The 26,753-nt window shown below is 40.9% G+C and overlaps 1 protein-coding gene across 1 annotated transcript in view; it reads left to right on the forward strand.

Moving 5' to 3' along the window:
• The window catches only part of DPYS (dihydropyrimidinase), a gene marked incomplete at its 5' end in the record, with an annotated part of 36,290 nt that extends 13,847 nt beyond the window's left edge, over positions 1-22,443 (forward strand). Inside the window, 5 exons of the mRNA XM_082014818.1 lie at positions 2,128-2,284; positions 3,284-3,425; positions 5,056-5,198; positions 15,884-16,091; positions 22,266-22,443. Of these exons, the coding sequence (XP_081870944.1) occupies positions 2,128-2,284; positions 3,284-3,425; positions 5,056-5,198; positions 15,884-16,091; positions 22,266-22,373 (758 nt within the window). The 3' untranslated portion in view covers positions 22,374-22,443. The remainder of the gene's footprint in view (positions 1-2,127; positions 2,285-3,283; positions 3,426-5,055; positions 5,199-15,883; positions 16,092-22,265) is intronic.
• Positions 22,444-26,753: the final 4,310 nt, after the last annotated feature.

Raw genomic sequence — 26,753 nt, forward strand, 5'->3', positions numbered from 1 at the left:
GACTTCTTTTCAGTTTTATGTTGTGAAACTAAGAAAATTATTTGTGGAAACTAAACATTTACCCCTTACTACCATTTTAACTTTTATCTTTTATAGCCATGTCCTCATGATTCATAGTTAAGGTTTACTTAGGATGGAAGTTTCTTCAGCTTGTTTAGATGCAGTAGCAAAGACACACATCACACCACATTTCCCCCTCCCCCCCTTCCTGCTGACTTTGCTCATGAAAAGTCTGTCAAAAGCCTAATAGGTAAATATAGGAGATTGGTTATATATGCAGGACTTTTTCTGTATATATCTAGGTTTGTGACAGCCTGCCCTCAAATACTGTGTTTGGAGTTGCCTAGGGAAGGCCAAGATCCCCCTGACTCCTGCAGCTGCCCTGAATTAAGAAAAGACTAACCTGACTCAAACCTCCTCATTCACTGAGCGATCACATCACTTCCATGGATGGCCTCATATTCAGTGCTTTAAGTTTTGAAAATAAGAGGCAAAAACCAGTAAATAACTGCTTAAGTCATGATTTCAAGTCCAAAAAATGGTGGCGGTCTCCCTCTGAGCCCAAGTGTAAATCTGTAGTGTATGTAGATAAGTGGGACTGGGAGCTTAAAATGCTCCAAGCCAAACTGTAAGTGTAAGACAAGCACATTCAGCATATCAGGGCATGCTGAGGTGGTTATAGCAAATTAATAATGCTAATAGGGAGTCTTTAGGTCATAGAAGAAGTTTTACTATGTAGTACTTGGAGTAAATGTACAGTACAGTAATGTTGGAGCAGGTCTTGAAACCTTGTAGAAATAAGTGTAGAACTATGGGGTTTAAATGGGGTCAGGCCTTTTTGCAAGGCTAGCACAGGAGATTTAAGGAATGGCACTACTGTGGTGGGAAACATATTTTGAAAAGAATTGAGCTCCTCAGTAGCCAGCTGTGCTATTGTAGCAGTTATAGTCCAGTAGCTCACAGAAGTACCAGTACCTAATGTAGAGAGCAAAATCTGCAAAGGTTTCCTTTGTTGATGTCCAACAGTAGCGTGAATGAATGACCTACACGCAGAAAGCCAGAGAAAGGTGACTGTCTTATATCACCAAGCAGTTACCAGCTGAGCCCTTGCTGGGGTAATGCACTGATAGTTCTAATAAAAATTGTGCCCAGAGAGAAATCTGGGATCCACAGCCAGATACCCACTGTCTGTAGGGAGCAGGGAGGAAGCTCTTGCTGGGATCCAGCAGAGGTTGCCTTTAACCAGCACCAAGCAGCCTATGAGTGGGTGTGTGATGTCCCAGCTCGCTCTGGTTCTTTGGTGACCATCACAGTCAGGGGCATTACCACCTGTCACCTACAGAACTGCAAAATGGCTAGACCACCTCCTCAGGGAGTGAAACATCTTGTTTCATCTCCCGTCTTGTTCTGATGAGTTTCAAACCCATGTTTCCTAGGAGGAAAAAGTAGTTAAAATATGTTAGCTCTACCCAAAGGCTAACAGCCGGTCTGGGTTGGTGTCCTCTTCCGAGGAATCTATAATACTGTGCAACAAAGAATTAAAGATTAAAATTTGAGAGTTAACTTTTTTAATTAGATTATACTTTTTTATTTGGGAATTGTTTTTACACTCTTTAAATTTATGTCTGGTGCCATATTGTTCTTCCTGGAACAATTATAGCCTGACAATTAAAAGTACCACCTTGCAGTCTGTATGCTGTATATATTAATTTACATTGTTACATAGTCAATAATTTCAGAGCACAAAACAGGTGCTACCAAGAAATATATGGATCTTGAACATAATTAATAGAACTGAGGACTGTTTTCCTTTTGAAATCTCAATCACATGCCTGGTAAACAACATGTAAACCCCATTATAATATATCTGTCAACAATTTAATTAAAAAACTTGCCCAAGCAGTGCTCTTATGAGGAAATATATTGGGAGATTACCAGCAGAATATTCAGAACAGAGATGCTGTGTTATAGCTTAGTTTATTATGTCCTTCCATATGTTGGTGTTTAATTTGAAACACTCATTCAAATTTAAATCCATTGCCACCAAAAAGATCCGGAACAGAGAAGAATACAAGGTATGCATTTTTATGTTGTTTGATGATGATACTATTGCTTTACATTTTTCAGGAAAGGTGGTTTATGGGGAGCCTATTGCTGCTAGTCTTGGCACCGATGGCACCAACTACTGGAATAAAGACTGGGCTCATGCTGCAGCATATGTCATGGGACCTCCGCTGAGACCAGATCCATCTACTCCTGGTTTCCTCATGAACTTACTGGCCAAGTAAGCAGATGAACAAACAGTGACAGCTGATGCCCAAATACACAGCAAATTCTGTCTGGAGTATATAATAACAGGATGATGCCTTGGAGATTTTCTAAGTACAGAATGTTATATTATCAGGAAGGAGAAATGGAAGGTGAAACCATAGATGAAAAACATGTTTTGTTACAGAAATTAGAAAGTGTTCAGATTTTGTTTCTCTGAACTCTTGTGGCCTTCTGTCCCCATCTGTTTTTAATCAATAAGCCTTGCCTTGCTAATGCTGTAGCAAAAATTGCAACATGACCAGGGGGACAGACAGCAAGGCTGTAAGTTGGTGGGAAATGTGTAAAAAGTGGGTCATGGCTAGGGGTTTTGTTGTCAACTGCCTTTTCACTTGAAATTTGGATGCTGCATAAAAACTAAGCCTGCAGACTTGTGAAGGTAGGTATAAGTTGTCCACTTCATAACATCTCCTTCAAAAGGAAGTAGGAACAGAAGTATCCTTCAGATATCTGCAGTTAACAAAATGTGTGGTTTGCTGGTATTTAATTACCAATAAATCTTAACTCCACGAAAGGGTTGAATTTGACTGAAGAGTCCGTGAAAGTATTCCTGAAAACTGGCTGATGGTTGTGCAGATCTGTAGTAATTTCACAGGGTATATGGAGTGACACAGTCTAAAATTGCCCTAAGTGAGGATAGAGCCAAGCCCCTTGCTCTGGGCAGAGTGGGACAGTCCTTCATTTGTGGGACACCTTTGATGTATCCAAAGTAAAAGTGTTATTTTTACTGCTTGTTTTTTTCTGAGGGGTTTCTGAAGAGGAAACCTCTTCACAGGGGAACTGACTGTTACTGTGGAGCCACTCTTGGAGGATGGGACTGAAGATATCCAGGCAGGGTATATCAACTTTTCATTGCAGGATGGATGGCTGGATCTACTCAGCCTTGCAACAGATTTTCCTATGTGGCACTGTCTGGTACATGCTCTGATTCATAATGAACTTTGTTGCTCCATAGTGATGACCTGTCTGTGACAGGGACTGACAATTGCACCTTTGACATATGCCAGAAAGCTCTGGGGAAGGATGACTTCACAAAAATCCCTAATGGAGTGAATGGTGTGGAAGACAGGATGTCAGTCATATGGGAAAAAGGTGTTGTAAGTATATCAAGATGTCTGAACATGGAGGTAATTGATTTCTCCAACAAAATATAAACTCAGCAGTTATCAACTCTCCAGTTTCATCAAGTGTATGTATCACAGGATAGCTCCTTTGATAAAATACCATAACAAGGTCCTTATTAACTCTCACTTCATGGTCCTGGGAGATTAGAAGAGGATTCTTAGTACTTAAAATATATCACTAGAGAACCATTTCCATCATTTAGCAGCAAAGGACTGCTGTTGTTTCAGTGGTAGTGCACAGTACATTTAGTTGCAGCATTTTTTTCAACAGATGAAAGGAAAGTAAAAGGAAAGAGGTGCCCACAGTTTTGACTTAGTCAGTTCTGTGTTTTTTCCTCCTTGATCTCTCTCAAACTTAGCCAGTGGAGGAGCTTCCACACTGGGTGTGGGCCTGTCAACTTCTGATTTGTGTTTTCAGCCATAGGAAGCACACTAGAGATAAGAAATGCTTCTGTAATGTATGGCTCAGTCCTGTGACATGATGAGATGAGCACCTTGAGGTCCCATTGACTTCAGACTCTCAGTGCCAACAGAAGAATGCTCAGTGCTTCTCAGGGCAATGCCCGTCAGGCTCTAAACAAATATAAATATGAAAGCTAGTGGCCAGCCTTTTTGGATATGGGGTAGTCTGATGAGGGGGGCGGTAAGGCAATCTGGTGAGGGGTCTGCTGCTTACTGGGTGTTATGATTGCTCTGGATAATTCAATACTGTTGAGTTCCAGAGGGTCTAGTTCAACTTTCTAATTAATGTTGTCTTGCAGTAGTGAAGTCTTGTTGATAATGCACTGCTAAGCATATTTGTTTGCCACAGTAGAATTATCTACCTCACACACTTGGTAAGGATGTGGTTCAGAATCTCTCTTGTTTATCTGTATTTGGGATTCATCTCCAGTTGGCATGTACAAGACAGACTTCTGCCTATATTCACCTGTGGCATAGCTCTAATGGGATTATTTACGATGTAAACTGGAACATAATCTAGCTTGTTGTTAGTATGAAAGCAAGACATGAATATGTACATCAGTGCTGCTTTTGAACAGTGTGTGCTGTTGGGCAAGATAATTTTTCAACAGGCTCTACTTGATCTCAAACATTTACTGAACAGTACTATCCTCTGTGTTACTGCTGAAGAGATTTGCAAATCACCTTTCCTATATTACACATTGTTACTTGCCTCTCCTTTATCATCTTCTAGGCTTTCCTTAATACTGTCCTACCATTTTCCAAAACCTAAATACTTGAGAGATGTCTCCTGAGAAAACTGCTGAACAGGACTACAGATTCAAATCCAGATACAAAATTTTATTTCAGTTGAGTTGGGACTGATGCACAGAGAGTTTGGCTTGAAAGTTGTCTTTTTTTCCCCTTGCTGTGGGATAAAGTAAGATAAAGTTATTTTATTCAGTGAATGTACACGGCAGTATGTACATCTGAGACAAATAGTTATTTTTATTTCTTTTAAACTCTTCAGTATGGCATTAAAAAAAATGATGTGATGTTGGCAGAGAGCTGTCATTCATCCTAGCCTTTTCAACAACAGGAACATTTTTTTCATTCATTGTTTAAAAAAGTAATGTGTTTGCTTTTGTGTACTCTTCTCCAGTACAGTGGCAAAATGGATGAAAACAGATTTGTAGCTGTTACCAGCACAAATGCAGCAAAAATCTTTAACATTTACCCAAAGAAAGGGAGAATTGCTGTGGGTTCTGATGCTGACATCGTAATTTGGGATCCCAAAGCTACAAGGTATGTACGGGTAGTTATTTCCTCCCATCCAGCCTCTCTGCAGGAAAAAATACCTCAAAGCCTCTGTACAGCAATAAGGCTTCGGGGTAAGTTTATGGTGTTTTTCAACAGCACTTCATGTGAATTATTTTACAGGTTATTTGTCTCCTATAATAGCGTATGTAAGCAGAGATCTTTGATCTCTAGATGGATTTAAAAGAATTCTAGATTGCTGACCAAGTGCAAAAATGACAAGGTCTGTACATTATGCTACCAGGGCTTGGTATCCTAAGAGTGAAAATAACCACTCTGGGATCTTAGAGTAACTCTGTTAAGTGCTGGAGTATGTTTAGCTTCCCTCCACTGCAAAGAGCAGGGAGACAAGCCTGTGTTCTTGCAGGATGACCCATTACAAGCTTGTGTTTTGAACTTACAGCTACTTCAAACATACTCAAAGGTGGTCAGGATGGGTGGTGAAAGTGTGGGGTCTTGCCCTCCTAATGTCTTCTCCCTAGCTGATAGAGCAAATATAGTGGTAGAGCCAGGAGTGAGCTTAGTTCTGAAGCTCAAGCTGTGCTTGCTTAATGCTTGCCACACCAACAACAGATGCACAAAAGGTGTGCTGATGTCTCACCCTGCATGACTTGATCCCATGGTACGTTTTTGCTACAAAGGGCAGGCAGTGTCTTTCTAGGAGCCTCAACTCATACAGCATTTTGTGCATTACAGCTGATTCCTGTTTTCAGGTGTATTCACACCATCAGCTAGCTCCATACTCAGGCCAATATAAATACCTCAATAACGGTATGTCCTGCATCTTGCTCTGGCTCTTGTGCTCATCCTGGTCTTGTTTTAACTGCCTGGAAATGGTCTGGCAGCCAGCTGTCACAGAGCCAGCTCACCTGGGGAGTTGTCTTTCTCAGCTGAGGTACCTATGGGCTGTGTGAGTGAATCTCACTGTTCAGCTGCTGAGCAGGTTAGCTTAAATCTGCAGGCACTTTAATACAGAGTCTTGCATCTGATCACATCCAGCCCTGCGCACACCGGCAGCAGCAGGTCAGGAGGTGTGCTGGGCTCGTGCTTTTGTCTTGGGCTCAGCTCTAGTGAGCACTGTGAGCGTACAACTGTGCTGAAGGCACACACTGACCCTCCTTGAAATCCCTTCATCAGGGTCATCCAAGTAAATCCATAGAAAATAGCAATTGCTAACCCTAGATGAACTTTGTGGGGTGTTGGACATGATGACAGTATGGCCAGCTTTCACCAAGGTTATCACAGTGTTTAGTGTTTAGTGTTTCTAACGCCTGAGCTGTTGTAATTCAGATGGAATTAGATTTTCAACCTTTGTTGTTTAAGAGTTGAAAGCTCCCCTCATGGTAGAGGAAAGTTCTGAAGCATAACTGGGCAAGTCTGATTTTGGAAGCCAAATGGAGGAAAAAAAGCCCTAATCCTAGATTTACCTTACACACAAAAAAATCTGTGTTTTTAATTTTTGATATTACAATTCTCACTCATTTCAGTATATTAATGACTGCCAAAAACATGTGACAGTGAGAGGAAAAGCATTCCGTGTTTTAAGCTGCAAAGCTTGAGGACATGGAGGTTGCTATTCAGAAGTCCCGCAAAAAAATTGGCAGCACCAGGAAAAGAAGTTTCAGGAATGTCAACCCCAATAAACACAGAGGCCTGACCCGTGCTGGATCAGAGAGATTTTCATGTGCATTATGCCTTCTGGCATGTTGAGCAAGCATATTTTGAGATACTAGCAATGAACTATTTCAGGACAGTGGAGCTATGAACTCTGATTAAAAAAAAACCTGAAGGATTCTTTTCTGAGCTCACTTCTGCTCTGCCTGGGGACAAATGAATTTAGAAGGATAGCAGAGTTCTGACATTGTTCTCAAGGTGCTTTGTCAGTTCCTGTAATTATTTATCCTTTTGCCTCCCTAACATTCCTTCTGCCTCCCTTCACTCTCTCCTGAGTGCTCTATTTGCCTTTTTGTCCACTGCACTGTGAAGGTGCAGTTTGTCTTCAAATATTTTTTCAAACATTAAACTGTATTTTCTTACTGAGCAAACTGATTTTAAGTTCAGCCAGTACTTTTTTCCTGATCTGGTACTGTTCCCATTGTTTATCCCTTTGGCTTTGCTGGGAACAAGTCCCTCTGTAGGTACAATTATGTGAACTACATGAGTAAGTACAAATAAATCTCACTAGTGCTTGTCTATTCGTTTCACTACAAATCCTGAAGAGGGCACAAAAAGCCCAGCAGAAAAAAAGGGGTCTAGCTATTAGACTTCAGTCATTTAAAATATTACACTAGGTGCAGCCTCATGTGCTTTGTTTACTCTGGGGAGTGATTTTCAATTTCACAATAGGCTTGCTTCTCTTTCTTGTTAAGTCCTTCCTCTTTTGATCATGATTTTTTTTCTTTGTAAACCTAAATCTTGTAAGAGGAAAAGGCAGTTTTCCAGATCTGATTTGATGCTGTGTTGCTGTAGTCTTAAAATACTGGCTGATACTAGCCTAAAGAGTTAGACAATTGATGAAGTATTGCTGTGAAGAACTGGTATTATCACAATCTGTCAGAGGAAGTCTATAGGGAAGATTCTGAAGTCATTCTGAAAGGTAGTGAAGCTCTTCAAAATACAGAAACTTATATCCCTACAAAATCAGCTGCATTTCACCTCCCACATCATTGTACAATAGCAGTATGTTGTATGCTATCTGGACATTCAGGATTTTCTCTTTCTAGGTTGCAAAAAGCTAGTGAATTCAACGTGACAACTCTGCAAGCTGGGAGAAATTGCAATTCAAGGTTCTACTTCCAGCACTCTGCCACTTTAGCTGAGGCTTTCCTTCTACAGGTCAGCTTCGTTGGCCTATTTCTGTAGCATTTTCTGGTAGTTTCTGCAAAAGATATTATATGAACAGTTGTCAGATTTGCCACTGTATTTAAAAGCTTCTAAATACTGTTTTTAGCAGGTCTGCATGAAAGTAAGCATTATTGTGAAGAACACATTAAATGTATAAATTACTTAGAAACTACATTAGAAAAGATGGATTGTGAGTTCTGCCAGGGTAGGTCTGTTTCTTAGCTTCCTTATATTCATTGCATATTCATTAAAGAACACACAAATACCAAAGGGACCTGTTGGTTTATTGCAGCCATGTGCTACCAAACATCTTCTTGCAGACAACACCCTCAGCATCCCAAGTACAGCCTGTGCACATAGGATTGTTGTGTGAGAAGCCCTTGGAAAAATGCATGTAGGCAGCAAATGTGTGCTTACCGTACCATCTTATTGTAATCTGTGCTTTGATCAAGAATGTTCACTGACTTCTTTCAGCTGCATACAAATGATATAACAGCACCAAGTCTGTGAAACAAAACCAACTGTAACGACTGTTCCAGAAGGAGAGGGCAGAGTAAGCAAAGAAAAGGGAATGTCACTTGTCAGCAAGTCAGTGTCCTCTATAGCTGATGCCTTTAGCTATTTGAAAGCAAGCAAGAATATGAAAACTCTGGGGCATGTTTTAGAAATGCTCAGAAAGGAATCTAAACACTGCAGTACCCAATTCAGACTGGGGAAAGAGCTGAGCATCCCTTGTGAAGGAGGGGCAGAAGGTGCTAAAGATCTCTTAAGAGACATTCAGCTCCTGGCAGATGTTAGGGCTCAATAAACTCACCGTAGCCTGTCAGAGCCTTGCAAATAAAACCCTGGATGAGGCCCCAAAGGCAAGATCAAATACCCATAGGGATAAAAACCCTATCTCTAATGGAGTTTAGCTTTCTAAGTCCAGCAACTTCATTATAGCAATACACAGTCTAGGAAGCCTCACCCACCAGTTTTTTTCCACTCACTAAATATAGCCTAAAAGTTAGCTACTTTTGAGTGCAGAGGCAGAACTGGCTGTGCAGGTAGCAGTCTCTCACCCCATCCTCCTTGGGCTCTGCTGGAGTGGCCCACTTTGTCAGGCCCAGTGTGTGCCCCACGTGTGCCCATGGAGCTGGGCTTGACCCTGAGCACAGCAGTGATGGCTGCAGCCCCAGCACACAGCTGCTGGAGTGGGGTCTCTCATTAGCAGGGAATGCAGGAGTCCTGAGGTGAGAAGGAGAGGGTGGAAAAGGACATGTTACTCTGTAATGTGCCTGCTATGACGTGACTAGGGTAGAAGTGGTTTCTAGCCCCTGTTTCCAATGTTGTTTATGTATTTTAGGGGAAACAGTCACTGGATGCAAATCAGCAAGAAGTCAGAGTGCCCCAGTCTGCTGGCATATGTTCCCTCAATGCCTTTGTTTGCCTGTAGATATGTTCATGGATAAATCTTTTGAATTTGTTAGAACCAAAATCTGCAGCCTGCGTCTGTCTCATTTGTAGTCAAGTCTTCAGCCTCAGAGGCTTAAGTAGGGACAAGTTATAACATTTAAGCACTTTTTGCCAAGCAACTGCCTGTAATTTTTCGTAACATGAGAGAGGATAAAACCAAGATGTTAGCAGATTATTAGAATAAATAATGCTGCAACTGTCTTACTCTTTTGATGAACGAGCATAATTTTGAATACTGAGTATATGGATAACTGCATCTAGACACAATGAGGCAAAATAAAATAATGTGGCATACAAATATGTCTCCATAGGACAAGTATGTTCTGGCATTTTCAATAGCCCTGTATTCTTTTGCACAAGTGCAAGCATGTGCATGCGTGAATGTACAGTAATTCACTATAATCAGAGTTCCTGTCAAAGGCCTGTTATCTCAAATTAAGGGGACATGGAGAAAGGCACAATAGGCATACATTAAAATACAGGAAATTCCATTTAAACATAAGAAACAACTTTTTTTTTGCTGTGAGGGTGATCAAACACTGGCACAGGTTGCCTAAAAGAGATTGTGGAATCTCCATCTTTGGAGGTACTTAAAACCTGATTGGACACAGCCCTGAGAAACCTGCTTTTGCTGACTCTGATCAGAGCAGAGGGTGTGGAATAGATGATCTCCAGAGATGCTTTCCAACCTCAGTGACTGTGGTTCTGTGAACTGTAACAAAATAAGCCTCTGAGATAGCATGAGGTATGTTTCCCTAGTAATTTGCTGTCTTGCAAAATGTCAGCTGCTCGCTTTAGAGAACTGAATCTTAGAAATGTTACCAAAAAAATTAAATCTTTCTTATTTTTTCCTTATATAACCTTGTCTTTTTCTCCCTGGTAATCAATTCCAGATCTTCTTTAGTGATTGAATAGACTAATTTGTATCTTCCTCTCTTTTTATGCTTTTCTGCAAGCTTAATTTCTTATTACTGCTTCCCTCCTGCCCATTATACAGTTTGATAATTTTCACTTCCATCCCATATCAGCTTGGAGAGATTGATAGGATCAGACTGATGGTATTGTTGACAAATGCATTACTTACCATAATCAGAAAAATAATTTTGTTGTCATTCTCTACCCATCTTAAAATGATGAATTTTAGGAGATATGATTGCATGAAATAAAGATGCCATCCCTCAGATAAGTCACTTAGACTTGGAGCTCCCAAACGTTAACTTCCTACCTCTTCTTGCATCTGTTATTTTATCCACAAATCCCCTCACTTCATATGGCTACTCAAAGGCAATGCTTATTTAAAGATATTTTTTAAGAGGCTAGGAATACAAATTTATGAATAGTTGCCTGCATATGTTTGCATGTGCAGTTATTGCAATTCCTTAATATGAAATAGCTATGGGGTTTTTAATCCACATTTATAGGTTTATAGCCAGCATTTTTGCACATAGATTTAAAGACTTTCTTCTTTTTCCTCCCTTTTTTACCCCTCCTTTGCTTCTCTTTTTAGTAAAACTGACTCTTTAACAAAGTTCAACGTAATTATCATTGTAAATGAGTGGTGGCTTAGGACAGCACAGAAAGGTGAACAACCTTTTTATTTTTTTCTAGATTTTAGAAAAGCAGGTTAACAATATGGAGAGTTCAAAGGCATCTGAAAGTGATGTGAAGAGGCAACTCACAAAGGCTGATACTATCTTCAGCAAACTGGCATTTTTCACCTACCCCCAGCTCTGAAAAGCTTAGAGATACTGCACTGTAAGCACTGAGAGAAGTTGCTTACAGCTCAAACACTCACTCTTACATAATTTGTTTTTTTACGGCAGCTGTCAACGAAGCAGTTGTTTTCTCAACAATGGACCTGAGTCATTTTAGCTGCCTTTATTACTATGTTTTAAAATGTTTAATTAAGTAACTACAAAATAGGTGTCCTTCCTTTTCTGAGATGTTGAGCAGCTATTCTTGCCTAAGGGCTGTCAAGTACAAATTCCTTCATATTCCTGTACCTGGAATTTTTTAAGAAAACTGTGTGAGGTATGCATCCAGTTTCCACTGAAAGTAATTAAATTCTTCATTTTCTTATGCCCACCTTAAAAATTAAAGAAGTGATAATCCTTACAGCAGTCAAAGCTTAGGTTCTAGGGCTTACTCTAGTCCAACAGATCCACCTTCACTGGGCTGATGTAGCTTCATGTCCTGTGCGTTAAATCACTCTAATGTCTAATGGTTCCCCTTCATCCAGTTTCCCCTCCTGCTTGACTATAACTCGGTATTCCAGGCTCTGACTGAGGCGTACACATGTTTATGATGCTCCTGGGTTGGGTTTAACTCAAAATGAAAACTGGTACCTCTAACTCCTTAACAAAGCTTCAGGGCATAACTTCTGAGCTGACCACCTGTACAGTCTTGAATTTCACCCTATAGCTTGCTGCATTAGTCTAATCTGATGCTCTTTTCTATATTTCAAACCTCAGCTTGTAGTTTATTTAGACATAAATAGACATATTCTAGGAGTGGCTGTAATGCCCTTTCTCATGGGATTACTAGTCACTGAATCCTCACACAGTCAGAGAAAAATCTGGTAATTGCTCTTAGACTAAAATAATTGCTATTTGACTGTAAATGAGCTGGACAGAAGCACTGGATTGGAAAAAAGACAGTTTCAGAATGATGTCTTCCTCTTTGGTACTAGAGAAATGTCAGTTTTTACATTGATAGTTAATACCTCTTCGCAAAACGGGTGTGTCAAAAGCAGCTGAATGAATTACATGGAAACACTGGTGTAAGTAGGAACAAAACAAGGCCTGATGTCTTTGCAGAATCCTCTTTGTAGAGGAGGATGTTCCTTTAAATGTTGAAGTAATCATTCTGATCTCATTCTCCATTTGAGAAAGGGTTGCCTGAAAGAAGAGCCACTGTAATTTATAACCAGAATTAAAGAATTCTACAAATTTTATTAAAAAAATCTAATACAGGTTTTTGAAGCCTGGAGTGAGAATCTGCTCTCATATAGGAGTAATCCCTTATGTCAGGCATCACTTAGGATGCTGGAGACAGCTGTTACGTTATACTTCACTACAGTGGCAGACTTGGTTTCTTGGATTATAAGTAGGTTACAGCCTTTCTTGCCATCAGCTGAGTGGTCAATAGTGGTCAGACATTCAGAGCAAACATTGGAATTTTGCTAAGATTCCCAGCAAGCTGCCTGCTACTGAAATGGCTGATACAGCAGTAAACAGTCTGTTGCATAAGGTTGCTGAGTTGTGAGCTTCAGACCCAAGCATACCATCTAATTCTTTTTTAATTAGTTTCTTCCTTGCTACCTGAAACTTTCACTGACATTGATAATGTCAAAGGGTTAAATCACAGACGAATTTTGGTGATCTCCATAGGGACAGTGTGCTTCACCTTCAGAAAGGGCAGCGTGATCTAAGGCTGGTTTCAACAGAATAGTTGTAAATGAGTTCTATACAAGTTTGTTGTTGAGACAAGCTCTGGGGAATGTGTTTTGTCATATTGTAAGGTTTAGCTGTACAAATGGGTATTACTTTTAAATATGCTAACTGCTATTAATTTTGTATCTTTTTATGAAGGACATACTTACTTCTGAGGTGTGTTTACCTCTAGTGATACTGCTCTATCACATTTAAACAGCTCACATGTTGAGTTGAAGGATCTTGCTTATTTTTCTGCTCGTTTGCTCAAATTATGTTTTCCATTTTTCTTTTTGTGTCCCAAATCTGTTGTGCAAATAGATAATGATGTATACCCACAGAATGCTAAAGATAGTTGTATTACAGTTGTTCTTACTTACTGTTCTAGCAATTAGACCCATAAGGGTAATGCAATAAGCTAGAGGAATAGGTTCATAAACTCTTTGTGGGGCAAACCCATGGATAAAGTTGTTCAACAGTACTCATAGGACTGGCAAATACAAGAGAGGTCTGACTTCTGTTGCCTTTCCACTGTGAATCTACAAGACGATGCTGATGCTGGTGAGCAGACATGCATAAGTTTTCTGTTCAAGGTGTGCTGCTTAAGGAAAAGTTTATATTCCCATGGGCAGATTGGTCATAGAGAATATTTCTATGTAAACAGCCTTTGAAAAGTCAGTTGCCACTGAGATTTAAATGTAGCCCTTAGTAGAACCAGTTTCGCTTAGTTCAACAGAATGATATGAAAGGAAATTGCAGACAACAAGAAGTTGGGTGGGAGTGTTGATCAGCTTGAGGGTGGGAGGGCTCTGCAGAGGGATCTGGACAGGCTGGATCGATGGGCTGAGGTCAGCTGTATGAGATTTAATAAGGCCACATGCCAGGTCCTGCACTTGGGTCACAACAAGTGACCATGCAACGCTACAGGCTTGGGGAGGAGTGGCTGGAGAGCAGCCTGGCAGAAAGGGACCTGGGTGGGCTGGTTGACAGCCGGCTGAACATGAGCCGGCAGCGTGCCCAGGTGGCCAAGAAGGCCAACAGCGTCCTGGCCTGTATCAGCAATAGTGTGGCCAGCAGGAGCAGGGAAGTGATTGTGCCCCTGTACTCGGCACTGGTGAGGCCGCACCTTGAATCCTGTGTTCAGTTTTGGGCCCCTCACTACAAGAAGGATGTTGAGGTGCTGGAGCGTGTCCAGAGAAGGGCAACGAAGCTGGTGAGGGGTCTGGAGCACAAGTCTTATGAGGAGCGGCTGAGGGAACTGGGGTTGTTTAGTCTGGAGAAGAGGAGGCTGAGAGGAGACTTTATCGCTCTCTACAACTACCTGAAAGGGGTTGTGGCGACGAGGGTGTTGGCCTCTTCTCCCAAGCAACTAGCGATAGGACAAGAGGAAATGGCCTCAAGTTGCGTCAGGGGAGGTTTAGATTGGATATTAGGAAAAATTTCTTCACTGAGAGAGTGGTCAGGCATTGGAATAGGCTGCCCAGGGAGGTGGTGGAGTCACCATCACTGGAAGCGTTCAAAAAATGTATAGACATGGCACTTGGGGACATGGTTTAGTGGGCATGGTGGTGTTGGGTTGGTCTTGGTGATATTAAAGGTCTTTTCCAACCTTTATGATTCTGTGATTCTGTGAAAACTAAGTATTCCTTCATGAATTCTTTTTTCCTCTGTATAAGTAATCATTTGAAATATTTGATATGTGATTACTTTTGATAATGGCTGTACTTCAAGAAAGATGTATATTTTGTTGTGGTTTTTCTCATTTTGATAAGATATTAACTAAAGATTTAGAAAATTCTTCTCCAAGTCGATCAATATTTTAATCTATCAATATTTCACATTAATTTTGACTTAAATATTTCTTTTGCAAAAGATGTAGTCTCTGGAATAATGTTAATGCAATATATGCATGATAGGTTTTCAATTGTGTGAGCACCCGTTCTGGAAAATTCTGACTGCTAGCCAAAAGCCTGAAGCTTCCTTCCTTTAAGAAATTACAGATTACAATAAAAATATAAAGTCTTCAAATTGCATTAAAAGAATTAAAATCTGTAGATTGAAAACAGGAAGTTAATGAAATAATTAACAAAAATTCAAAATCTTGTGACCCATTTTAGATACAGTAGATAGATAGTAATTTGCTCAGTAGGGAAAATACATAATAAAGGAAGTATACACAGCCTGCACTTCCACATGCTAATATCATCTCTAGCATTGTCTCTGCCTTTAATGTAGCCAGTTAGGGTTGGAGAAATTGGGTAGAAAAATGGTGATCATAAAGAATGAGGTCTATGCATAAACAAAGCAATAATACCGTAGCTCAGATGAGTACTGTTGAGGTCTAAAATTATAATTTGCTTAATATGCTTGGAGGAAAGGTATGTAGAAGTGTGATGTTGTCATTACTATTTAGCAACATCAAGATATTTGAGCTGTCAGTCACTGGATCAGTCCAACTCACATTAAGAGTTACCAAAATTCATTACCATCTACTGACTTTCCAGTGAAATAGTCTTTGTGTTATTTGTGAGTCTCAGTCTTTGAAACATTGCAGCCATACTTTTCAAACTTGAAATTGCAAGTCATTCTAGCTAAAAGGTCAGAGCTTAGATATTTGCTTGACAAGGCAGAATGAAATCATGTTATCCAAATAAAATATTACAACCTGATTTTTTTCCCACTAATCTCTTTCTAGTGGAAAATTTTGCATTTCAAGGCTGCAAAGTTTTGACTCCGTCTTCATTCTTTTGAAATGCAATTACTGTTCAATGAAATGTTAATGCTCTATCCTATTTTTACAGCTGTTCCATGATGTACTGTACAATCTCATAGTTTAATTATGCTGCTAAATATTCTTCCTTTATATATTTCTCAAAATTTTATAATGAAGAAAAATGCAAGAGTCATAGTAATTTTGGGTGTTGTTTTGTTTTGTAAACACAGGACAATATCTGCCAAGACACATCACCAGGCCAACAATTTCAATATATTTGAAGGAATGGTCTGCCATGGAGTCCCAGTTGCTACAGTTTCAAGAGGCAAAGTGGTTTATGAAGGTGGAGCTTTCAGTGTCACAGCAGGAGAAGGCAAATATGTCTCCCGTCCACCATTCCCTCCATATGTCTACAAACGAGTCAGGCAGCGGGAACAGGTTAATTAAACTAATAAATCTCTGTAATGCTTTGTACAACATGAGGATAACTAGCTCTTGGGAACAGAGGTTTGGGGTTTCAATGGTAATTTCCCTTACTAATCAAAATCTGCCAAGGTGGGAGGAAATTAAAATAAGGACTCAATTTTTATTGCTTTTTATCTTACAGAAAAATACCATAGACTAGTTCCTGCTCTTAGGGTAGACTGTACAGCTCGTAGACTAAGTCTGGGTACTTCTTAAAATAAACATGTCCCACTTGCAATAAAAGTGGATGAGGTTTTGCTCTTGAGTAATCTGACTAACTGATTTCACTGAAAATCAGAGTCTTAACATCATAAGCAGGAAGAAATATTACACTGAGGAAGAAATCAATAATTTTCTAACTCTTTCATAGATCAGATATTTGGGAGCTAAACCCTGTAGAATACTGAACACTTGTCTCTGTTCCAGCAAGAATGTGTTAAAAGCTGAACATGCACAAAGTGCACTGCTAGACTAAGCAAGATAGCTCTGTTCAAGCTCTTGTTCTTTTTTTTCCATAAAAGAAATACAGCAAAATACATGAAGATTGAATTTTCAGTGGCCATTTAACATGCAAGCATTCATGAAGAATGCTTTTGCATCCTCAGCATTACATATAGTGAGTAGGATTTTCAAAAGCACCCAGACTAAGTATATTTTAAAATCACAAGCTGAATCAGTGGGATTCACTGCAGGATCTAAAAGTTGAGTCAGACTAGCATGCATGTGAGATATGGCCCATTGAAATGCGTCCAAGGTAACTCTGTATATTTCTTCCTGCTGTTGTCTTGATGGACTGAGAAAGGCATGTAAAAGTGGCTGAGTGAGGCTTTCCCCAAAGACCACACTTCCACAGGAGCTGGTGGATGCCTGCAAGTTGATACACATAATACAGTGGGTAGGCAGGGAAGTCCCCTCATGAGCACACAGTTTTTCCCTGGGTACTAAGAACAGAAATCAGATTATTGCATTTTGGGGGGGGGTCCAAACATAAATGAACACTTTTTTTTTTTTTTTTTTTTGTACCAGTATAGGTCAGTATAAATTAGATAAACTAGAGCTATTTTCACTTGTATTATGTTAGGATCTAACTATGCTGTTTCTACTCTACTTTTTATTTTGAAACCAGATTCCTCATTTATATCTGTCCACAAATTTTTTATATTCTAGTCACCTTTTCAATGTGAATGAAGGTTACTGTTTCTGGGGGAAAGGAAGGGCAAAGAAAATCTGTGCCAGACTTAGTAGAAAAGTGAACCAGTAGTCTTCACTGTGAATTTGTCTGGAGAAGGGATCTTTCTTTTCCACTGAACATGTAACTGAATTGAAACAATTGCTCCAAAGGTCATGCAATTCCATGGCCAGCTGCAGATAAGATGATCTCACAGGCTAAATAGTGAGAACTGCTCCCCTACAGTAGACTCATTCTGCATTTTTAATTCTCTTTGCTGTGTTCCTCTTAGAAATCATAGTCCTTTGGATCTATCTTTAGTGGGATATGTATTGTGCACAAAGTTGTATGTGCCTGTGACTGTATTTAATCCACTGGACACTGAAGATATTTGGTACTTCGTTAATGAGGGCTGCTTATTATTATAGCACTTTCTTTCTGGTGCAGTGTTGATCCCTTTGACTTTTAATGCAAAATAAATGTCAAATAATGGTAAGAGAAACTAGCTATTGAAAACAGATTTGTACTGGCATTACACCAGCAAAAACTTGCAGCATTCCTTCTCATGTAAGAGAACATGTTGCAGTTGTTAAATGATAATTAGGTGCTTCCTCAAGCATAGCTGAATTTTAGTGACTCCAGATCCTGGCATCTCTGCTTTAGCAGAGTATCAAAACTAAACTAAAATTTGTAAGAAATGTAATAATTACAGAATTCTGAAAGACTTCAGTGAATGTGATGGTTTCCATTTCTCATCAAAGCTAGAGAGAATTTTCCCTTAACCAGAACATCAAGTGCAGCATGTCTTCAGAAGTGATTTTTCAACCAGCTCAACTTCCTGTAGCCAACAGCTGGGATGTGGATGGTAGATAGCCACACAAGGCAGGATTCACTTTGTTTCACTGCTGTTCGTTAACCTTTCTTACCTATATTAAGAGCGTCACCAGAAAATGTGATTACTTTAACAAAGAACAAGCTTATAGCTTGAACAAGGAGTGAGTCAGCTATTCTGGAGAGCAACTCGGGTGTGTACTGTACCTGTTCTCTCCTGGGATGTCCTGAAGTAGCTGAACCAAGATTTAAAAAATATACAGAAGCAACCAGATTAATTGATTTTTGATTGTTTTTTAGCATATCCTAATTATTTATACACCATAATCTCTGGGATTTTGTCACTCCAAGATCTGTTTGGACTAAGGAAGCGAGAAGCATCAATAAAATGAGGTGGAATATGGTCAGCTGCTTCTTTAAAAAAAATGGGTTTAGAATTGCTTTGTTACAGTGCTGAACAGATTGAGCCACCCAGCTGTTGATGAAAGCTAAGAACTGAACAGTGTCATCCCAGTGTAAGGGATCTTTTCAAGAAAGGAGTTTGGTGAAAGTGTTGGGGTACATAACATACAAGGCTGGGTTATCATAGGACTGGTATTTTCATTGTGTCCAATTAGCAGTTGAAAGGAGAAGACAAATAGTAGTGAAATATTTGCACTATTTTATTGCAGGTCTGTCAGCCTGTTCCTGTGAAGAGAGCACCATATACAGATGTGGTCTCAGGAACATCTGTGACACCAAAATAATAGGCTCGTTCCCCAGTTTTGGCTCTTGCAGGTAACTGTCTCTTTTGATTAGTGAAAACTACTTTACTTTATGCTTCTCTGAAACTTCAAGAAAGCAAAAGTGTAGCAGGCTGTCTAGCTTGTGACAGGCTTGTCTGAAATAAGCCCTCTCAGAAGCTGAGTTATCTTGGTGTCTTCAAATTTGATGAAAATGTGTGGCAGCTCAGGTATGGAGGACCTCTTTCTGATTGGAGTCTCATTTTAAAAGTCCAGTTGAGAGAAGCAAATGGAGTTTAACTGCTAGACTGAGACGTTGATATGAAAGCCCATAGAAAACCTGAGTTCAGTTAGCATCAGGAGTACAAACAAAGCATAAATGTTTGGCTTGCAAGTTTACAGAAAAAACCCCACCAAAACCAGCTCGATGTGAAAAATTAAATTCTTTAGTGTCCCTGTGTGGCAGACAATAACTCTCCACCAGTTATGCTGGTTGGGTTAAGCTGATAGGTCTGTTTTGCAAGGATAACAGCTAGCTTCATGCAATAGAGGTGCTGCAGTCTATGCCAGCAGAGGTCTAATGGATGTTTGAGCTGCTGTAAGGTTCAGTGCTGCAGGGGAATAACAGCTGGCATCTCCCGTTCCCTCCTCTCCAGTGTCCACAGTGCGTAGCTTGGTTATTGACACTCCCTCACCTGGATACACCCTGGTGCTCGGTAAATCTTTCTGCAAGCTGATCTATTTATGAAGCCAGCAGAAAACAATTAGCTTCCTTTTTCTGGGTTAGTCTTCTGTTGGCTTAGTGAGTTGAACTGTTTCTCAGAAGAACCTAGCAAGGATCAGCGCAGTGCATAATATGGGTGGGATAAGGCAGCTGGGAGAAGGACTAGGTGACAACATGTCACTCTTTAACTGTTTAACAGAAGAAGAAATGCTTCAGGAAAAAGTAAAAGAACTAGGTTAAACCTTCAGCAAGCACGACTGAGGCATGATGCTGCTGTATGCCAACTGCAGCTGAAACGCTGTCTTCTGCAGTATGGGAGTTGATTAATATGGGTCGAGGGGACAGTGGGTGGCGCTAAGCATGACAAAATCCAGGCTAAGTTTTTGGGTACAGGTGTGTACCATCAATGAGATCAGCTAGTTTGAGAAATGATTTCCCAATAGATGGATGTAAAGCCCCAGTTCACACAGAATCACAGAATCACTAGGTTGGAAAGGACCTTCAAGATCATCAAGTCCAACCATTAATCCAGCGCCACCATGTCCCCTAAACCATGTCCTGAAGCGCCACATCCACACGTTTTTTGAACACTTCCAGAGATGGCGACTCCACCACCTCCCTGGGCAGCCTATTCCAATGCCTGACCACTCTCTCAGTGAAGAAATTTTTCCTAATATCAAATCTAAACCTCCCCTGGCGCAACTTGAGGCCATTTCCTCTTGTCCTATCGCTAGTTGCTTGGGAGAAGAGGCCAACACCCTCGTCGCCACAACCCCTTTCAGGTAGTTGTAGAGAGCGATAAGGTCTCCCCTCAGCCTCCTCTTCTCCAGACTGAACAACCCCAGTTCCCTCAGCCACTCCTCATAAGACTTGTGCTCCAGCCCCCTCACCAGCTTCGTTGCCCTTCTCTGGACACGCTCCAGCACCTCAACATCCTTCTTGTAGTGAGGGGCCCAAAACTGAACACAGGATTCAAGGTGCGGCCTCACCAGTGCCGAGTACAGGGCCATGGTCACTTCCCTACTCCTGCTGGCCACACTATTCCTGATACAGGCCAGGATGCTGTTGGCCACCTTGGCCACCTGGGCACACTGCCGGCTCATGTTCAGCCGGCTGTCAACCAGCACCCCCAGGTCCCTTTCCACCGGGCTGCTCTCTAGCCACTCCTCCCCAAGCCTGTAGCATTGCATGGGGTTGTTGTGGCCGAAGTGCAGGACCCTGCACTTGGCCTTATTAAACCTCATACAGTTGACCTCTGTCCATCGATCCAGCCTGTCCAGATCCCTCTACAGTGGCCTCCTAAACTCCAGCAGATCAACACTCCCGCCCAACTTGGTGTTGTCTGCAAAGTTACTGAGGGAGCACTCGATTCCCTCATCCAGATCATCAATAAAGATATTGAACAAGACCGGCCCCAGAACCGAGCCCTGGAGAACACCGCTTGTGACCGGCCACCAGCCGGATTTAACATCGTTCACCACAACTCTCTGGGCTCGGCCATCCAGCCAGTTCCTCACCCAGCGAAGAGTAAACCTGTCTAAGCCACGAGCCACCAGTTTCTCCAGGAGAATGCTGTGGGAGACACTGTCAAAGGCTTTACTAAAGTCCAGGTAGACAACGTCCACAGTCTTTCCGTCATCCACTAGGTGGGTCACTTGGTCATAGAAGGAGATCAGGTTGGTCAAGCAGGACCTGCCTTTCATGAACCCATGCTGGCTGGGCCTGATTGCTTGGCTGTCCTGCAGATGCCCTGTGAGCACTCTCAAGACCAACCGCTCCATAATCTTCCCTGGTACGGAGGTCAGGCTGACAGGCCTGTAGTTCCCAGGATCCTCCTTGCAGCCTTTCTTCTAGACGGGCATCACATTGGCAAGCCTCCAGTCTTCTGCGACCTCCCCTGTTAACCAGGACTGCTGATAAATGATGGAGAGTGGCTTGGCAAGCTCCTCCGCCAGCTCTCTCAGTACTCTCGGGTGGATCTCATCAGGCCCCATAGACTTGTGGGTGTCCAGGTGGCTTAGCATGTCCTTGACTGCTTCCTCCTGGATTATGAGGAGTACATTGTGCTCTCCATCCCCGTCTTCCAGCTCAGGGGGCTGAATACCCTGCAGATACCTGGACTGGCTTTTAAAGACTGAGGCAAAGAAGGCATTACGTACCTCAGCCTTGTCCTCGTCCTTGGAGACAATGTTCCTCGCCATATCCAGTAGGGGATGGAGATTCTCCTTGCCTCTCTTTTTGTTGTTAATATATTTGTAAAAACATTTTTTATTATCCTTTACGACAGTGGCCAGACTGAGCTCTAGTTGGGCTTTTGCCTTTCTAATTTTGTCCCTGCTTGACCTAACGAGATCCTTACATAACATGTGTCTGTTCTTAGTGCTTTTTTTTTTTTTTAAAAAAGTTAGCTTTTCCGCATTTAGTTGTATCATTCCTTTAAAGCTACCTCACAGTGAACCTCATCCAGGGCATCAGTAGCAGCAACAGAGTGCAGCATCCTATTTGTTTTCCTCTGCCGTAAGGGAGAAAGCTTTTGTAATAGAGAGGGCTAAAGGCTAAAGCTGCAATAGAGTGAGGGAGCAATAATCCTTCTTTCTAGCTCCTAGCACTCTTTCTCCATTATTACCTCTCTGAGTGACAAATTGCAAAGCAGAGATTTTCTTTTGAAAGATTATACCATATTGTCTTTTTCTTCTCTATAGATAAACGCAAATGAAAATGACCCTGCTGTCCCCACCAATGCAATGCATTCTGGATCCAACAATCAATCCACAATCAACTTCTCAAGAGCCAACATGAAAGAACAGTAACCAATAAACATTATACTGGGCTTCCTGCATAAAAGTTGTCACTGAAATTTCTCTTTAAAAGGAATTTTATTATAACAACTGGAAAATTGTAATAATAAAATAGTAACTAGAGTTATAACATGGCAGCAGCTCTGTAGGTTCTTAAAAGTAGGTACATTGGGGACATTATTTCTTAATATTTATCTTTAGAAGGTATCAGCAAATCTGTAAAGTAAAAGCAATGAGCAGTGGTCTTTAAGCACATTTTCTACATTCTTGCTCTGTTAGGTCACAGGAGATGAATCCTAATTCTCTTAATTTCATGTGCTAGGAAGATGTCTGTTGTGCTAAGCAATGCAGAGAATTCTGATAGCAGATGCTGAATTTTATTTTTTGTTTTTCCCTTCCTTGAAGGGGTCAGGTACAGAAAAATGCTGATTCAGAGGAACTGACACTATTTTAGAGCTGCTGTTACACCTCCCTGTCCCAGTCTTTAAAGAAGTTTATACATTTTGTCCCTGCCAGCTGCACAGCCAAGTGTTTATTGGTGTGTTCAAGTGTTTGCTTTGTTACACCTGAGGCAAATCTATGCTAACCATACTGGTGAACTCACCTGCAATATTGTTTTGTGTTCTGACTTTATGGAGAGACAGACACACGTAGCTTGAAGACTTATGAAGTGGGATTACCAGAGCAAGAGCATAATGCATTAATTTCAAAAAACCTTTTTACTGAAAATGTGATTTTTTTTTTCCCCTATGTAACTAATACTTTGTTTTTTGTAGGATGGAATTCCTAATTTTTTTAAAAAAAATCTCTTTTTCTCAATTTATCTGATTTTCCATTTGAGAGGTAAGTGTATTCTTAGAAGCATGATTCTGTCTAGACAGGTTTTGTCTCAGAAACCTGGAATGTTGTTTAAAGTTGCATTTTCAGATGTGATAGCCCTTCTTTTTAAGCAACTGTCACTGGAGAATATTTAAGAGAGAAATGAGGCCAACACAAAAACACCTGTACAGTAAGTTTATTGTCCTATGTGTAGAAACAGTATAACCTGTACTTCTGTGCAGTCCATGGGTGTCCTGGTCCTTGCCCCATGACAATGGGCCAAACAGGTACAGAAAGACTTTTCACATTTTAAGACAGACACAGAAAGCATATGATAATTACTGTCATTTTTAATTTGACAATGGAAAGCAGACATGTAGTTCCTGCTGTATTCATAGGCATACAGTGATGTACGAGCTTGTACGAGAAACAAACTCCTACTAGGTTGGTAGTTCTTGTGCCTCTAAATTTCAAAGGAGAATTTTCTTTGTAAGATGATGGAGGATAATCATGGGGATATTCAGGAAGAGCTATCACAGGTTCCCATTTCTCAGATTGTCTTTGGGGTGGCAGAACAGCAGAACCAGGCATCCAAGACTATTGCAATCTCTATTGCAAGGGAGCTGGGTACACTGTTCAATGTAGACTTCTATACTGCAATGGTCTGCATCCGAGTTTGTTGTCTAGTCTCCCTCTGTAATCAACAGAGAGGAGGATGCTTCTAGAACCCTGTTAATCTCTGTATCAAGATCTAAAACAGGTTAGATGAACCTGTCCGGAGTTGTTCTCCTTTGGGACGAGATGAGTAGTTTGCTTGCAATGCCAGTTTGTGCCCACTGACTACAAAGAGAATAGAGTGTGACTAACTGTGGTGAAGATGTCTACCCAGCAGCTACCTTCCACCTAGCCTGTCTTTCCCTCTCAGAACTGGAACTTTCTGGTATGAAGGATGCCTGTCTTTTCTTATGTTTTGGCTCATCAAGAGTGCATGTCAACCACGAACCCATTCTCCTTAATTAATCTTTTGCTACCTTGGAAGAAGAGCAGAGGAAGAAGTAGAGGGGGAGAAAGGACCGATTTCTATTTTTAATGATAACTTATATTTGTGTGGAGTCTTTCATCTGAGGCTTCAGGTTTTAACAATTATTAGATCCTTGCAGTTGCATGATATACCTGTGAGACAAGTAAATATAATTAGAGTAAGTTTACAGTTGTGACAACTATGGATGCTCAAAGCTCTGAAATCACTCGATTGAATATATGTAGTTGCCTTATGTTTAACATCCAGTGTTGGCTTAAGTAAGTTGCTCAAGGACAAAACAACTCAATTATGATAGAAATGAGACCAAGGAGTAAAGGCTGCCAGTCCTTTGGGTACTGTGGACGTGTCCAGGACTTTCAAATGTCCTCCGTGCTCCTGGGACACCTACTGAGATCGAGGTGATGCAAAAGACTGCAGACCATGAAAGTGAAGGAAAGCTTCAAAGGAACAAAGTTAGAGATTTTTCTAAAAACAGATGTTTTCACAGTGTGATAACATCAAGTAGTTTTATGAGTTATATAAACACTCATTTTATAAACTGAGCTCTACTATATGTTTAGCTGTATCTGTTAGCTGTATTATCTGTGGAAAACTGTATAATCTTTTCAGGTTTCCTACAGATTTTTATTAGATTAGAAATGAGGAAGCTTCTCCCTGTACAACTAGCAAAGTGTTCCTGATCCCTATGTTAGTATTTACTGCTCTGTACCATCAATTATTCTCCTCATAAGGTGTACCCTTTGGATTTTGTTCTTAACAAATGCCTACTTTTTAAGTCCAATTACTGTTTTAACTATTGTGCAGATGCCATGAAAAAAATTACCTGCATATTGTGAACTGGGATTTACACCAAAGCATCTGCTGTATTTTTATGTCCTTGAGTGCAACAAGTTATTGAGCCTGTCAGGTTTGTGATATTTATGAGTATTTGTTTTGCCATGACACGTGCTGGCCCTAGTACCTGAATCCTGCCTCTAGCCACAAGGTGCCAAGTGATAGCCCTTGAGAAACTGTGTGACATCAAAAGTATTTCAGCTGTACTATTCAGGCACTACTACTAAAGTTGAGACTGTCAGGCTCCAAATCTCTGCAGTCCTTGTTCTTTTTCCACTTACATGGGGCACACTATAATGGTGAGATCTTCACAGGGATATAATTTTGGAACTGTACGGATCACTATTCCAAAATACCAGTAATGAGTGACAGCAGAGCCAAATACAGTAGGATGTGTTTTCTAGTAGCCATATAGTTAATTTGATATGCAATGAGATTATGAAATGCATTTATGTCAGCACAAGTCCTGAACTGGAGCACTGGAAGAGAGCACTGAGTGATCTCTCAGTCCTACTTCAGTCTCTAGACCCTGACAGGACTTCTGAATTTGTCCTACAACCTCATCCCAGCTATTGCTTGCTCATTACATTCTCACACGGTTGTTGCTGGGGCTGTGCTATAACTGTTGTCCTAAGGCAACAGATGCCCCGCACTAGGTTGGAAAGATGATTTAGAGATGACTTCTGCAGCCCACACAGTTTCCTTGAGCCTTTCACAGGGAAGTAAGACAAAATTGCTTTCCCAGATGTTTGAATCCTACCTCATTTAGCCACAATCCTCAGGCTTTTCCAGCACCTAATGAGAAAAATGTTTGCTTTCTTTGATTTTTCCTTCAGTCCATTAGTCACTCAGAACAGACTATCTCTGATTGCTTTGAGAGGTGGCATTGCTGCATTAAAACCCTTTTTCTCTGAAGCAATACATCTCAGTACAGAGGAGCTGAGGATCTGTTTGTTAAGGCTGAAACAGAGAACAGCTTAGCGCTTCTCTTTGGGATTCTGCTGGTTTCCCTTCTCTTTTGTATGGAAAGGTTAATTACCCAAATACATTGTTAAAGTAAGGAAAAAAACCTTAACTGTATTTTTATCACTCTCCCCACCCAGACAGAAGTTTGGGATCTTTCTAGTACTCTTTTGGAGTATTCTATTCTTGCTGGTGATGTGGATTCCAGGTGCAGGAGCAGAGAAGGAATTTGGGAGATCTGGTCCTGGCATACCTAATATTGCTTTCATGCCCATCATTTGCCAGAGAAATCCTCACATAGCCAGTATGTGTTTATTGCCCGGTTGTCTGTTGGCTATCATTTCCCTACCTGTAGAGAGCTCATGGCTGTGGTGCAAGCACCTACACCTGCAGTGCTTCTGTCTTCAGCCTGAAGTACCAGGAGATCTCTGCAGAGTCCAATACTGCAGCATGTAGCTTTACTGTGCCACTGGAGGGCAGGGCTGGTCTTATGTATCAGGAATGAAATGAGAAGGAAATTACTCTCACGCGCAGCAGCACCCATGAAGCACGTTCACCTATTTTGAAGTCTGCGCCCATAAAGTCGACAATAGCATCCCCATTTTCAGGCTTTGTTTCATCAGCATTAGGGAGTGATCCTTCGATCCTTCCTTTCCACTTCTGCGATGTGAAACAGAACTAGAGGAAAGGTTTTGCCTGTTCATTCCTTCTTTAACTGCAAGCATCTCTGGGCT

Source organism: Phaethon aethereus, assembly GCF_964289735.1.
Source record: "Phaethon aethereus genome assembly, chromosome: 2".
NCBI lineage: Eukaryota > Metazoa > Chordata > Aves > Phaethontiformes > Phaethontidae > Phaethon > Phaethon aethereus.